Here is a 12,500-nt window from a genome sequence, read left to right as displayed (position 1 = left end):
ATCAGCTGTCAATGCGGTTTGTTGCCACACAATAAACCAGCGGTTGGTGCCATGGCCCCCCTGTGACCAGCTGATCGATAATACAAATGTGTCGGGTTCTCCACACCTGCAAAAGGTATAAAGGGAGTGAGAGAGGGAATCTGATTGGTTTGATTGTTGTTAACTCACCGAGAATAGCAGAGTGCTTGGCGACGCCTCCAAATTGTGCTGTGCCGTGCAGTAAAAGCCGCGCAAGCGCTAATTAGCGCTTTTGCGAAGATAGGGCCCCCTGTCTTGTTCTTATATGCTCTATTTTATGATAAGCACTTTGCAATTGTCTCTATGCATGAAATGTGCTCTACAAATAAACCTGCCTTGCCTATCATTGTCATATAGAATAGAATAGAATAGAATAGAATAGAATAGAATAGAATAGAATAGAATAGAATAGAATACTATTGATCCCCGGAGGGGAATTGAATCGTCATAGCAACCAAGACACACAGATGACAAAAACATTTAAAAAAACAACACACACCCAAGAGTCTATGATGGCTAAAATGGCTAAAAAGCAGCAAGACTAGATAAATGCAGATCTAAATACTTGACAAGTTCAAACTAATAATACAATTGATTGATCCACAGACAGTTTAATGCCTGGCAAAGGCGTTATCATGAACATTATAATGTTGACGGTGTCAGTTGTTGCTACTCATCATACTGATTGTTGTGGTCAGGTTTGGGCTTGGTGCTGGTGGAGTTTCAGTATGAGTACCAGGGTCGGGATGGGGTGCTGGTGTCCATCAAACCCAACGAGCGCTACGTCCTGCTGGCCAAGACCAACGACCACTGGTGGCAGGTGCGGAGCGACCAGAGCACCAAGCCCTTCTACATCCCTGCCAAGTACGTGAAGGAGCTGCCGGGTGATGTCCCCTCGCCGCTGGCCTTCAGCGCCCCGCCCAGCCCTGAACCCGTGGCCGCCGTGCCCGCCCCCATACCCGTGCCTGTCCCGGTTCCAGTTCCAGTCCCAAAGAGTTCAGACCGGCTCGAGGAGCCCGCTGGTATCAGCAATCACAGGTATGATCTTCTCTCTCTTTTTTCCCCACCCCTATGTTTTTTTTGGCACCTACCTACCACCTGTATCTACTCCTTCATACTGCATTCAAACACCTACCTACCACCTGTATCTACTCCTTCATACTGCATTCAAACACCTACCTACCACCTGTATCTACTCCTTCATACTGCATTCAAACACCTACCTACCACCTGTATCTACTCCTTCATACTGCATTCAAAACTCCATCCAAACATTCAGATGTTCATCGTGTTTAGGACATGCATGCTTGGATTCAACTTTAAGATGTTTTATACTTTTAAAGCTATTCTACATTTTTCTACTTTAATTTTACAATGAGAGTCAATGTGCGGAATGTTCAAACTCAAACTACTCCTTCAAACTTGACTGTAAACAGGTCACCATTTTTAGTACTTTATCACTCTTAAGCCACTTTCAGATATGGACTCAGGTCTCAGGATTATCTCAGGGTAGTTCAGGAAAATCATTCCCTGGGCATCACCTGGGCACACATCACCTGGACTTACCCTTTGGTTTCCAAGGAATCAAGGTCACGTGACCAGCGTCACCGTGCCCAGGGTGATGCACAAGGGTACCATGCACGTTAATATCCAATGCACAAAGTGACAGTATTTGATGCCCTCGGACGTCGCCCCGGTGAGAATGGGTTGTTAGATTTTTGTGATTTTACCGTTTGTTTGACTCCACTCAATTTCCACACATTTTTCCAGATCCGTCCCAGTTCCCGTTCCTGTCCCAAAGAGTTTGGACCGGCCCGAGGAGCCCGGTGGCGGCATCAGGACCAAGCCAGGGGATGAGGTGACGATCCGGCTGCGGTCAGACGTGGCGGGCCACCGCAAGACGGAGAACCGCATGTCCACGTTTGGCGTGCTGCTGGAGTTCCACGACCCCTCGCCGTTGGTGATGCCGGCCCAACGGCGGCCCAGCGCCGCTCCCAGCGCTCCCCCGGACACAGAACCCTCTGCCGCCACCAACATGGCCGACAGAAAGAGGTTTGTCTCTTCCGGTAAACCTCTCTCTCTGGATGAGCGGGAGAAGCATCGAGTCCCCAGCTTCAGCCCGGCGGACCCCCTCACCGCGTCACGCCCCCTGACCCAACCTATACCCGTGGAGACGCCCGTGGTTCCCGCCACCCAGCCCATACCCGTGGAGACACCGGTGGTTCCCCTGACCCAGCCCATACCCGTGGAGACACCGGTGGTTCCTGTTGTCCTGACCGCTACTGCCCCAACGGACCTCAGCACCTCCTCAGAGGCCTCCACGGGACAGCGAGGGGAGCCTGAGTCTCCTATAGAGCAGGAGGACGACGAGGAGGTGCAGGAGGAGTCGAGTGTGGAGGAAAGCAGCCAGGAGGAAGAGGAGGTAGAGTCCAGCCACATCTACGAGTCGATCCAGGACATGAACCTGGACCTGAGCGCTCTGTCAGCTGAGCGAGCAGCTGAGCCTGCTTCACCTGCCGCACAGGTAACTCACCACTGTGTGTATCTTTGCAAATGTCACGGCAACCTAATGCGTATGGCACACCAATTAAACATTCTACAACAAACACAGACAAACACAGATGTTTGTTTGGTGCCATGGCTGTCTGTCCTTGTTTGGAGATGTTTGTTTGGTGCCATGGCTGTCTGTCCTTGTTTGGAGATGTGTGGTTACATTCCACATGTTCAATTCTTGTTTGTCTGTGTTTAGCCCATCGCTTGGTGTGCCACTGAAGCTCTCGGCATCAATATTTACCATTAACATTAGGCGCTCGTTCGTCTAGAGCCTGTTGGTGTGCCCTACAATGCATCATCGATAGATTCCGCCGCCCACATTGACCAGCCAATCAGGCATCTCGGAGTATGGGTCACTACCATAAATATGGTAAGTAACAGGCCATGCAACTGCAAATGGCTGTGAAACAGGTCATTTGGCAGGGCACTTATTGCTACTGTGTTCTGCTGTGCCACTGGTTAACCCTTCGCATGCCAGAGGTGGCATGCACCCATGCCCTAGGTTGCTGACCCCTGTTCTAGGGGGACCCTGGCTGAACCCCACCTTGCGAACCACTGATTAAAAAAACAAAAACATATTCCATCTGTACAAATTTATTATCATGTCTATGTTTTCAGATTATGTCTAGCAGACTATATCTTATCTTCTTCTCCTTCTCCTTCTTCTTCTTCTTCTTCTTCTTCTTCTTCTTCTTCTTCTTCTTCTTCTTCTTCTTCTTCTTCTTCTTCTTCTTCTTCTTTTTCTTCTTGTGTTTCTTTTTGTTCTTCACCTGGATGCACTGGGCTGGCAGATAAGTTCCTCGTTTCAACAAAAACTTTCATTTTTATGTTATTTTTTATCCAGGAGAATGAAACTTGTTTCGGGGCATTTTCTTGGTCAAAGTGAAATTGTCTTGGAGAAGGTTCCTTGTTTCCAGATGTTCTTCCTTGGTTTATGATGATTTCTTGACAGAAGTCATATTGGCGTGAATCAAGTGAAATCAGCAGATTATAACAGATAATTTGACAAAACATATAATGAAAATAATCCGCAATAATCGAGATACGAGATATAAACATTTCACATTTGTGGCGCCCATAGAGGCAGAATTTCCCTAGACTGTGTGTGAAGCTCATACACATGCACCAAGGTTTTGGTTCAAATCGCTTAAGCCAATTTTGAGTGTTTATGTAAAATTGAAGTGTCTAAAAATGTATCATTTCAAAACAGATTTATCAATCAAAATGTCCTTGATAACCTTAGATCAGCTTAGTCCGTAGATGATGAAACAAGTTTTGGGACAATGGTTTCTGATGAGTTGTCACAATACAATTTTGAGGAAATTTAGGAAAGTTTGAGCAGCAAAGATGCAAATGTAATTGCAAAAACTTAACCTTAATTGTTACAGTGCCACCTTGAGGTCAATGAGTGTAATTTTATGTGCCTGAGTAGTGGGTGTAATTTTCAACCCACCTGCCAATTTTGGTGAGTTTTGGTCTTATAGTTGGCTGGGTTGAGCGGTGGCCCTCCCTCAGGTCTTATAGTTTTTGCCACACAAACACTTTTAAAAGAAAGAAAGAAAGAAAGAAAGAAAGAAAGAAAGAAAGAAAGAAAGAAAGAAAGAAAGAAAGAAAGAAAGAGGGCTATAAAGCAAGCGTCTCTGTTTGGATCATGGTAATGTCAGTGGCAGAGTGGAAGCTGCTGTCTCTGTTTGGATCATGGTAATGTCAGTGGCAGAGTGGAAGCTGCTGTCTCTGTTTGGATCATGGTAATGTCAGTGGCAGAGTGGAAGCTGCTGTCTCTGTTTGGATCATGGTAATGTCAGTGGCAGAGTGGAAGCTGCTGTCTCTGTTTGGATCATGGTAATGTCAGTGGCAGAGTGGAAGCTGCTGTCTCTGAAGCAGCCGTCCTCTTTACCTGACCCAGGTCAGGGAGATCACTTTCTACTGCTCAGCCAATCATCACGCAGCCCTGAGCTGGGGCAGCCGAGCAGGACCAGAGCTGGAAGGAAAACCTGCAGGAAAGAAAGGAGTGGACTGCCTGTGAAACTGGACTAGACTACAGGAGCGGACTGACTGTGAAACTCTGGGCTGGATTAAAGGACTGGACTGCCTGTGAAACTCTGGGCTGTACTACAGGACCAGACTGCCTGTGAAACTCTGAGCTGGATTGCAGGAGTGGACTGTCTGCAAACCTCTGGGCTGGACTTCAGGAGTGGACTGCCTGTGACACTAAATTCCAAAGTAAAAGTGCAAATACTCATCTAAACATGTAAGCGGGTGGGTGCTTCTTTCCCATGTAAGTAGATGGGTGCTTCTTTCTCATGTAAGTAGATGGCTTCTTTCTCATGTAAGTAGATGGCTTCTTTCTCATGTAAGTAGATGGGTGCTTCTTTCTCATGTAAGTAGATGGGTGCTTCTTTCTCATGTAAGTAGATGGGTGCTTCTTTCTCATGTAAGTGGATGGGTGCTTCTTTCTCATGTAAGTAGATGGGTGCTTCTTTCTCATGTAAGTAGATGGGTGCTTCTTTCTCATGTAAGTAGATGGGTGCTTCTTTCTCATGTAAGTAGATGGGTGCTTCTTTCTCATGTAAGTGGATGGGTGCTTCTTTCTCATGTAAGTAGATGGGTGCTTCTTTCTCATGTAAGTAGATGGGTGCTTCTTTCTCATGTAAGTAGATGGCTTCTTTCTCATGTAAGTAGATGGCTTCTTTGTCATGTAAGTAGATGGCTTCTTTCTCATGTAAGTAGATGGGTGCTTCTTTCTCATGTAAGTAGATGGGTGCTTCTTTCTCATGTAAGTAGATGGGTGCTTCTTTCTCATGTAAGTAGATGGGTGCTTCTTTCTCATGTAAGTAGATGGGTGCTTCTTTCTCATGTAAGTAGATGGGTGCTTCTTTCTCATGTAAGTAGATGGCTTCTTTCTCATGTAAGTAGATGGCTTCTTTCTCATGTAAGTAGATGGCTTCTTTCTCATGTAAGTAGATGGGTGCTTCTTTCTCATGTAAGTAGATGGGTGCTTCTTTCTCATGTAAGTAGATGGGTGCTTCTTTCTCATGTAAGTGGATGGGTGCTTCTTTCTCATGTAAGTAGATGGCTTCTTTCTCATGTAAGTAGATGGGTGCTTCTTTCTCATGTAAGTAGATGGGTGCTTCTTTCTCATGTAAGTAGATGGCTTCTTTCTCATGTAAGTGGATGGGTGCTTCTTTCTCATGTAAGTAGATGGGTGCTTCTTTCTCATGTAAGTAGGTGGGTGCTTCTTTCTCATGTAAGTAGATGGGTGCTTCTTTCTCATGTAAGTAGGTGGGTGCTTCTTTCTCATGTAAGTAGATGGGTGCTTCTTTCTCATGTAAGTAGATGGGTGCTTCTTTCTCATGTAAGTAGATGGGTGCTTCTTTCTCATGTAAGTAGATGGGTGCTTCTTTCTCATGTAAGTAGGTGGGTGCTTCTTTCTCATGTAAGTAGATGGGTGCTTCTTTCTCATGTAAGTAGATGGGTGCTTCTTTCTCATGTAAGTAGATGGGTGCTTCTTTCTCATGTAAGTGGATGGGTGCTTCTTTCTCATGTAAGTAGATGGGTGCTTCTTTCTCATGTAAGTAGATGGGTGCTTCTTTCTCATGTAAGTAGATGGGTGCTTCTTTCTCATGTAAGTAGATGGGTGCTTCTTTCTCATGTAAGTAGATGGGTGCTTCTTTCTCATGTAAGTGGATGGGTGCTTCTTTCTCATGTAAGTGGAGGGGTGCTTCTTTCTCATGTAAGTAGATGGGTGCTTCTTTCTCATGTAAGTGGATGGGTGCTTCTTTCTCATGTAAGTGGATGGGTGCTTCTTTCTCATGTAAGTAGATGGGTGCTTCTTTCTCATGTAAGTAGATGGGTGCTTCTTTCTCATGTAAGTGGATGGGTGCTTCTTTCTCATGTAAGTAGATGGGTGCTTCTTTCTCATGTAAGTGGATGGGTGCTTCTTTCTCATGTAAGTGGATGGGTGCTTCTTTCTCATGTAAGTGGATGGGTGCTTCTTTCTCATGTAAGTGGATGGGTGCTTCTTTCTCATGTAAGTAGATGGGTGCTTCTTTCTCATGTAAGTGGATGGGTGCTTCTTTCTCATGTAAGTAGATGGGTGCTTCTTTCTCATGTAAGTAGATGGGTGCTTCTTTCTCATGTAAGTAGATGGCTTCTTTCTCATGTAAGTAGATGGGTGCTTCTTTCTCATGTAAGTGGATGGGTGCTTCTTTCTCATGTAAGTGGATGGGAATTTGTTTTTCTGGCCAAGCTTGGCCACCATGTTCAGTTTGCTTCCCAGCCCATGCTGTTTCTGGAGGCTTGGGAGGAAGCGGTCGCTCCACACAGGCCCAGGTTAGCCTGGTGATGACATCACAGCAGGATGTGATGACATCACAGCAGGATGTGATGACATCACAGCAGGATGTGAGCTGGGTTCAGGGCCGGCCGGACAGGAAACACTGCCAGGGTGTGTGTGTGTCTGTGTGTGTGTGTGTGTGTGTGTGTGTGTGTGTGTGTGTGTGGTGCATGCATGTGTGTGTGCGTGCGTGTGTGCGCGCACGTGGGTGTGTGTACGTGCGTGTGTCTGTGTGCATGCGTGTAGCTTCCCAGCGCCCCCTGTAGGCTGAAACACAAGAAGAGAGTGAACTGATCTGCTCCCCGAGTAACGTGACACCTCAGTGTGTGTGTACAGTGTGTGTGTGTGTGTGTGTGTGTGTGTGTGTGTGTGTGTGTGTGTGTGTGTGTGTGTGTGCAGGGCAGCTCAGAACAGGACAGTCTGGTTTGTAACTGAGAACTAAATACTGTCCCACATGTCAGCTGTGTGTGTGTGTGTGTGTGTGTGTGTGTGTGTGTGTGTGTGCGTGTGCGTGCGTGCGTGCGTGTGCGCAGGTGTGTGCGTGTGTGCGTGCGGGCGTGTGCGCAGGTGTGTGTGTGTGCGTGCGTGTGTGTGCGTGTGTGCGTGCGTGTGCGCAGCTGTGTGTGTGTGTGTGTGCGTGCGTGTGCGCAGCTGTGTGTGTGTGTGTGTGTGTGTGTGTGTGTGTGTGTGTGTGTGTGTGTGTGCATGTGTGTGTGTGTGTGTCTGGTATACCGTTTCCTCTTAACGCCTCAACACACCTGTCTCTCTCTGGACCTGATGGAAGATGGTGTGTTGCTGTTGAACTGAACTTTAGGTGAGGCTGATCAGGGTGAAAACAGCTACTAGCCAGGTAATGTAAACCTCGAGCCTGAGCACAGGGGACGGCCCGGGGAGGAGACCCAGGAAAGTGTGTGACTTCACATCAGCACAGGAGACGGGGCTTACAGAGAGAGAAAGAGAGAGAGAGATAGACAGAGAGAGAGAGAGAGAGAGATAGACAGAGAGAGAGAGAAAGAGAGAGAGAGATAGACAGAGAGAGAGAGAGAGAGAGATAGACAGAGAGAGAGAGAGAGAGAGAGAGAGAGACAGAGAGCCTGAGCCTGCATGGGTAAGTCCTGAAGTATTTCCTACCGTAACTATTGGAGTCAGTCTTGTACGGAAGCCCATGAGGAGAGGACATGTGTGTGTTCATACATGTTCTGTTAGCATGTAGCATGTCTGTAGGATGATCCATGTAACTGGCAGAACTTTGTGTAGCATTACTAATTAGCATTACTGACTAACTCATGTGTAGCTCCTGGTATGTTCCCATGATGCTTCTTCACATGCTACATAACTCATGTGTAGCTCCTGGTATGTTCCCATGATGCTTCTTCACATGCTACATAACTCATGTGTAGCTCCTGGTATGTTCCCATGATGCTTCTTCACATGCTACATAACTCATGTGTAGCTCCTGGTATGTTCCCATGATGCTTCTTCACATGCTACATAACTCATGTGTAGCTCCTGGTATGTTCCCATGATGCTTCTTCACATGCTACATAATAACTCATGTGTAGCTCCTGGTATGTTCCCATGATGCTTCTTCACATGCTACATAACTCATGTGTAGCTCCTGGTATGTTCCCATGATGCTTCTTCACATGCTACATAACTCATGTGTAGCTCCTGGTATGTTCCCATGATACTTCTTCACATGCTACATAATAACTCATGTGTAGCTCCTGGTATGTTCCCATGATGCTTCTTCACATGCTACATAACTCATGTGTAGCTCCTGGTATGTTCCCATGATGCTTCTTCACATGCTACATAACTCATGTGTAGCTCCTGGTATGTTCCCATGATGCTTCTTCACATGCTACATAACTCATGTGTAGCTCCTGGTATGTTCCCATGATGCTTCTTCACATGCTACATAATAACTCATGTGTAGCTCCTGGTATGTTCCCATGATGCTTCTTCACATGCTACATAACTCATGTGTAGCTCCTGGTGTGTTCCCATGATGCTTCTTCACATGCTACATAATAACTCATGTGTAGCTCCTGGTATGTTCCCATGATGCTTCTTCACATGCTACATAACTCATGTGTAGCTCCTGGTATGTTCCCATGATGCTTCTTCACATGCTACATAACTCATGTGTAGCTCCTGGTATGTTCCCATGATGCTTCTTCACATGCTACATAACTCATGTGTAGCTCCTGGTATGTTCCCATGATGCTTCTTCACATGCTACATAACTCATGTGTAGCTCCTGGTATGTTCCCATGATGCTTCTTCACATGCTACATAACTCATGTGTAGCTCCTGGTATGTTCCCATGATGCTTCTTCACATGCTACATAACTCATGTGTAGCTCCTGGTATGTTCCCATGATGCTTCTTCACATGCTACATAACTCATGTGTAGCTCCTGGTATGTTCCCATGATGCTTCTTCACATGCTACATAATAACTCATGTGTAGCTCCTGGTATGTTCCCATGATGCTTCTTCACATGCTACATAACTCATGTGTAGCTCCTGGTGTGTTCCCATGATGCTTCTTCACATGCTACATAATAACTCATGTGTAGCTCCTGGTATGTTCCCATGATGCTTCTTCACATGCTACATAATAACTCATGTGTAGCTCCTGGTATGTTCCCATGATGCTTCTTCACATGCTACATAACTCATGTGTAGCTCCTGGTATGTTCCCATGATGCTTCTTCACATGCTACATAATAACTCATGTGTAGCTCCTGGTATGTTCCCATGATGCTTCTTCACATGCTACATAACTCATGTGTAGCTCCTGGTATGTTCCCATGATGCTTCTTCACATGCTACATAACTCATGTGTAGCTCCTGGTATGTTCCCATGATGCTTCTTCACATGCTACATAACTCATGTGTAGCTCCTGGTATGTTCCCATGATGCTTCTTCACATGCTACATAACTCATGTGTAGCTCCTGGTATGTTCCCATGATGCTTCTTCACATGCTACATAACTCATGTGTAGCTCCTGGTATGTTCCCATGATGCTTCTTCACATGCTACATAACTCATGTGTAGCTCCTGGTATGTTCCCATGATGCTTCTTCACATGCTACATAATTCACGAGCATCAGCAGAGAGGTCCTGATCACACCTCATCATATTACTCAACAGTGACTGACACATACAGTAACTAACTGTGTTGGTTGGGAACGTCACTTTATAAAAAAGTAATATATTACTCATTACTCGTTACTCTTTTCAAAAGTTATATTATTACTTTACTTATTACTCCCTGCCAAAAGTAATTTGTTATATTACTCGTTATATTACTTTTCCGTTACATCCCACAAAATTGGTTTTACGTCTTCTCATCAAAATGCAGACTTTGCATAATGTGTGTCTACTGTATGTGGTCTATTAATGGCTTTGCCAGAGCACAGCTAAAGCAGCTTCAAACTAGCAGTTGTTTCTACAGCCTAATATGAATGAATCCATAAGTTACTCGCCCCTACATGTACTGATGTATGTTCCCCTGTTCTCCATTCCCCTGTGATCCACTCTAATAAGTTATACCTGCTTGATGAAGAGCACACCTGGCTCAGACACATTCTTTTAAACAGCTTCTGCTTTCAAGAACGCAGCAAGTGCACTGCTAACGTATTCTCAATACGCATTGTACATCTTTGCATAACAAGTTTGTGTCACAAATAACGTTAGCCCTGCAAAAACAATAACATAGCAATATGTTACATTGACGTCCACCAGCAGTAGACAGTGTTATGTGCCCTTGTGAGAGTTAACGTTACATTTCTCTGTATTTGAACAGTTTTACTGTTTCTGTGCTTGCTTACCTTTGATGGTAACGTTGGTCAATGAGCTGCATGTTGTGCTGATCCTCATAAGTCGTAACGTTAGGTAGGCTACATGTGTTGGGAGGTTTGAGGTCGTGTTTTTCCCAGTGGAAAGTGAGTGTGATGGAAAAATTGCTGAAATGCCCTGCTGATCCATCAATAATGAGATATCCGTTTCAAGTGTTTTTAGGAGGTTTTTATTCTAGATTAACATCTGTGCACAGAGGTCTCCCCGACCACGTTTATTGTTTATTGTTTATTGTTTATTTAGCACATATTCAAACATACAAAAATACTGATAGTTATCAACACGACAATAAATGTGCAAAGTAGAGGCAGGAGCCCCGAATCATCGTTTACAACACATCATATACTGAAACTATGACACCCGCCCCCCACCCTGGAGGGCAGTACTTTTCCACTTCATTCAACCTCTCTCCAACTCAGTATATTTCCATGACGTCAGTAGTCAATCTGATATTCACAAGACATAACACTCCACGTCTATTCACCCAAAACAAGATACATGTTCTCCCTGCACAGGAATATTCTGCAATGATGAAGAACATAGTTCACAAAATACATCTTAGAAGGGCCATAGTTCATAAGCAATCAATCAATAAGCACTCAATCAATAATTTGCTATCACAAGAGTAGCTACCTGGACACAGGTTACATTTGGATTTGATGTTCTTGTCAGCTTTCTTCACGACAAAATCAAAGTAATGAGAAGATATCCAGCCGCTGAACGCTCACATTCCTCCATGTCAGGCTCTGCCGTGGTCTGCGGTGACGTCACGCATTGTTGTTGTCACGTTAAATGCCATGCTGCTTGGAGCTTGTTTGGTCACATGAACACCAACTGCGTGTCGTTTTGCGGAACGTCGCAATCACAACAAAAGTAATATGTAACGAGTTGTTTTATCTTGGGGGAACGGTAATATTATTACTTATATTTTATTAGTAATTCGTTTGCACTACTCGTTACTGGGAAAAGTAATATTATTACAGTAACGCGTAACGCGTTACTTCCGAACACTGCAAACTAATATAACAATTAGTAGTTAATCCAGGGGTGGGCAATTATTTTTCATAGGGGGCCACATGAGAAATCCAGATTGTTGCCGGGGGCCGAACAAATATTGTCATGCCGTACCCCAGGAACTTTGATGATAGAGAGGGCTACAAAAAAATGTCCTCGCTACCAGAGGGCCAGATTTTGCTGAGCGTTGGGGGCCGAATGGCGCCGGCGCAAATTTTTTGGGGGCATTTGAAGTCAGGTTTAGAGGAATACCTCATTTTAAATTAACAGTTGTGATGTCATTATTCAGTCTTAAACACCAATATTTGATCCTTTTCTCACTCACTCCTATGTCATTAACTTTTTTGACCACCTGCCAATATGGCTGCTATATTTTAAAGTTACCAGCCAATTAGAATTTCCACTAGCCAAAATGTTTTTCTTTAAATAAACCAGAATATGAGTGTTAATTTAAGCATAAGTATCAGTAAGTGGCCCGGGATTCTGAAAGCCTGTGTTGAGGGTCACACGAACAAAAATGCACTCTTGAAGCTAAATAAATCCAAAACCAACAAGTTAATTATTTCCATTTTTACTTCAATGTAGAACAGTCATTTCTTACACATTAGATTACTTTTAGCCTTTTAGTCATAAAGATTACTGAAAGATATTCCATACCACACTGAAATGTTATAACAGAAGTGGAGTATTGCCCAGAATAACATGAAC

At 44.6% G+C, this 12,500-nt stretch overlaps 1 protein-coding gene across 1 annotated transcript in view; it reads left to right on the top strand.

Annotated features, from left to right (window-relative positions):
* Window positions 1-12,500, top strand: part of LOC310787866 (uncharacterized protein) — a gene marked incomplete at its 3' end in the record, with an annotated part of 43,190 nt that overhangs the window by 17,991 nt on the left and 12,699 nt on the right. Inside the window, exons 3-4 of the mRNA XM_083649327.1 lie at window positions 717-1,056; window positions 1,789-2,542. Of these exons, the coding sequence (XP_083505453.1) occupies window positions 717-1,056; window positions 1,789-2,542 (1,094 nt within the window). The remainder of the gene's footprint in view (window positions 1-716; window positions 1,057-1,788; window positions 2,543-12,500) is intronic.

The sequence above is a fragment of the Poromitra crassiceps genome (assembly GCF_964638095.1).
Source record: "Poromitra crassiceps genome assembly, chromosome: 13".
Lineage (NCBI taxonomy): Eukaryota > Metazoa > Chordata > Actinopteri > Beryciformes > Melamphaidae > Poromitra > Poromitra crassiceps.
Note: the sequence above shows the minus strand (reverse complement) of the source record. Positions and strands in the feature narration are given on the sequence as shown.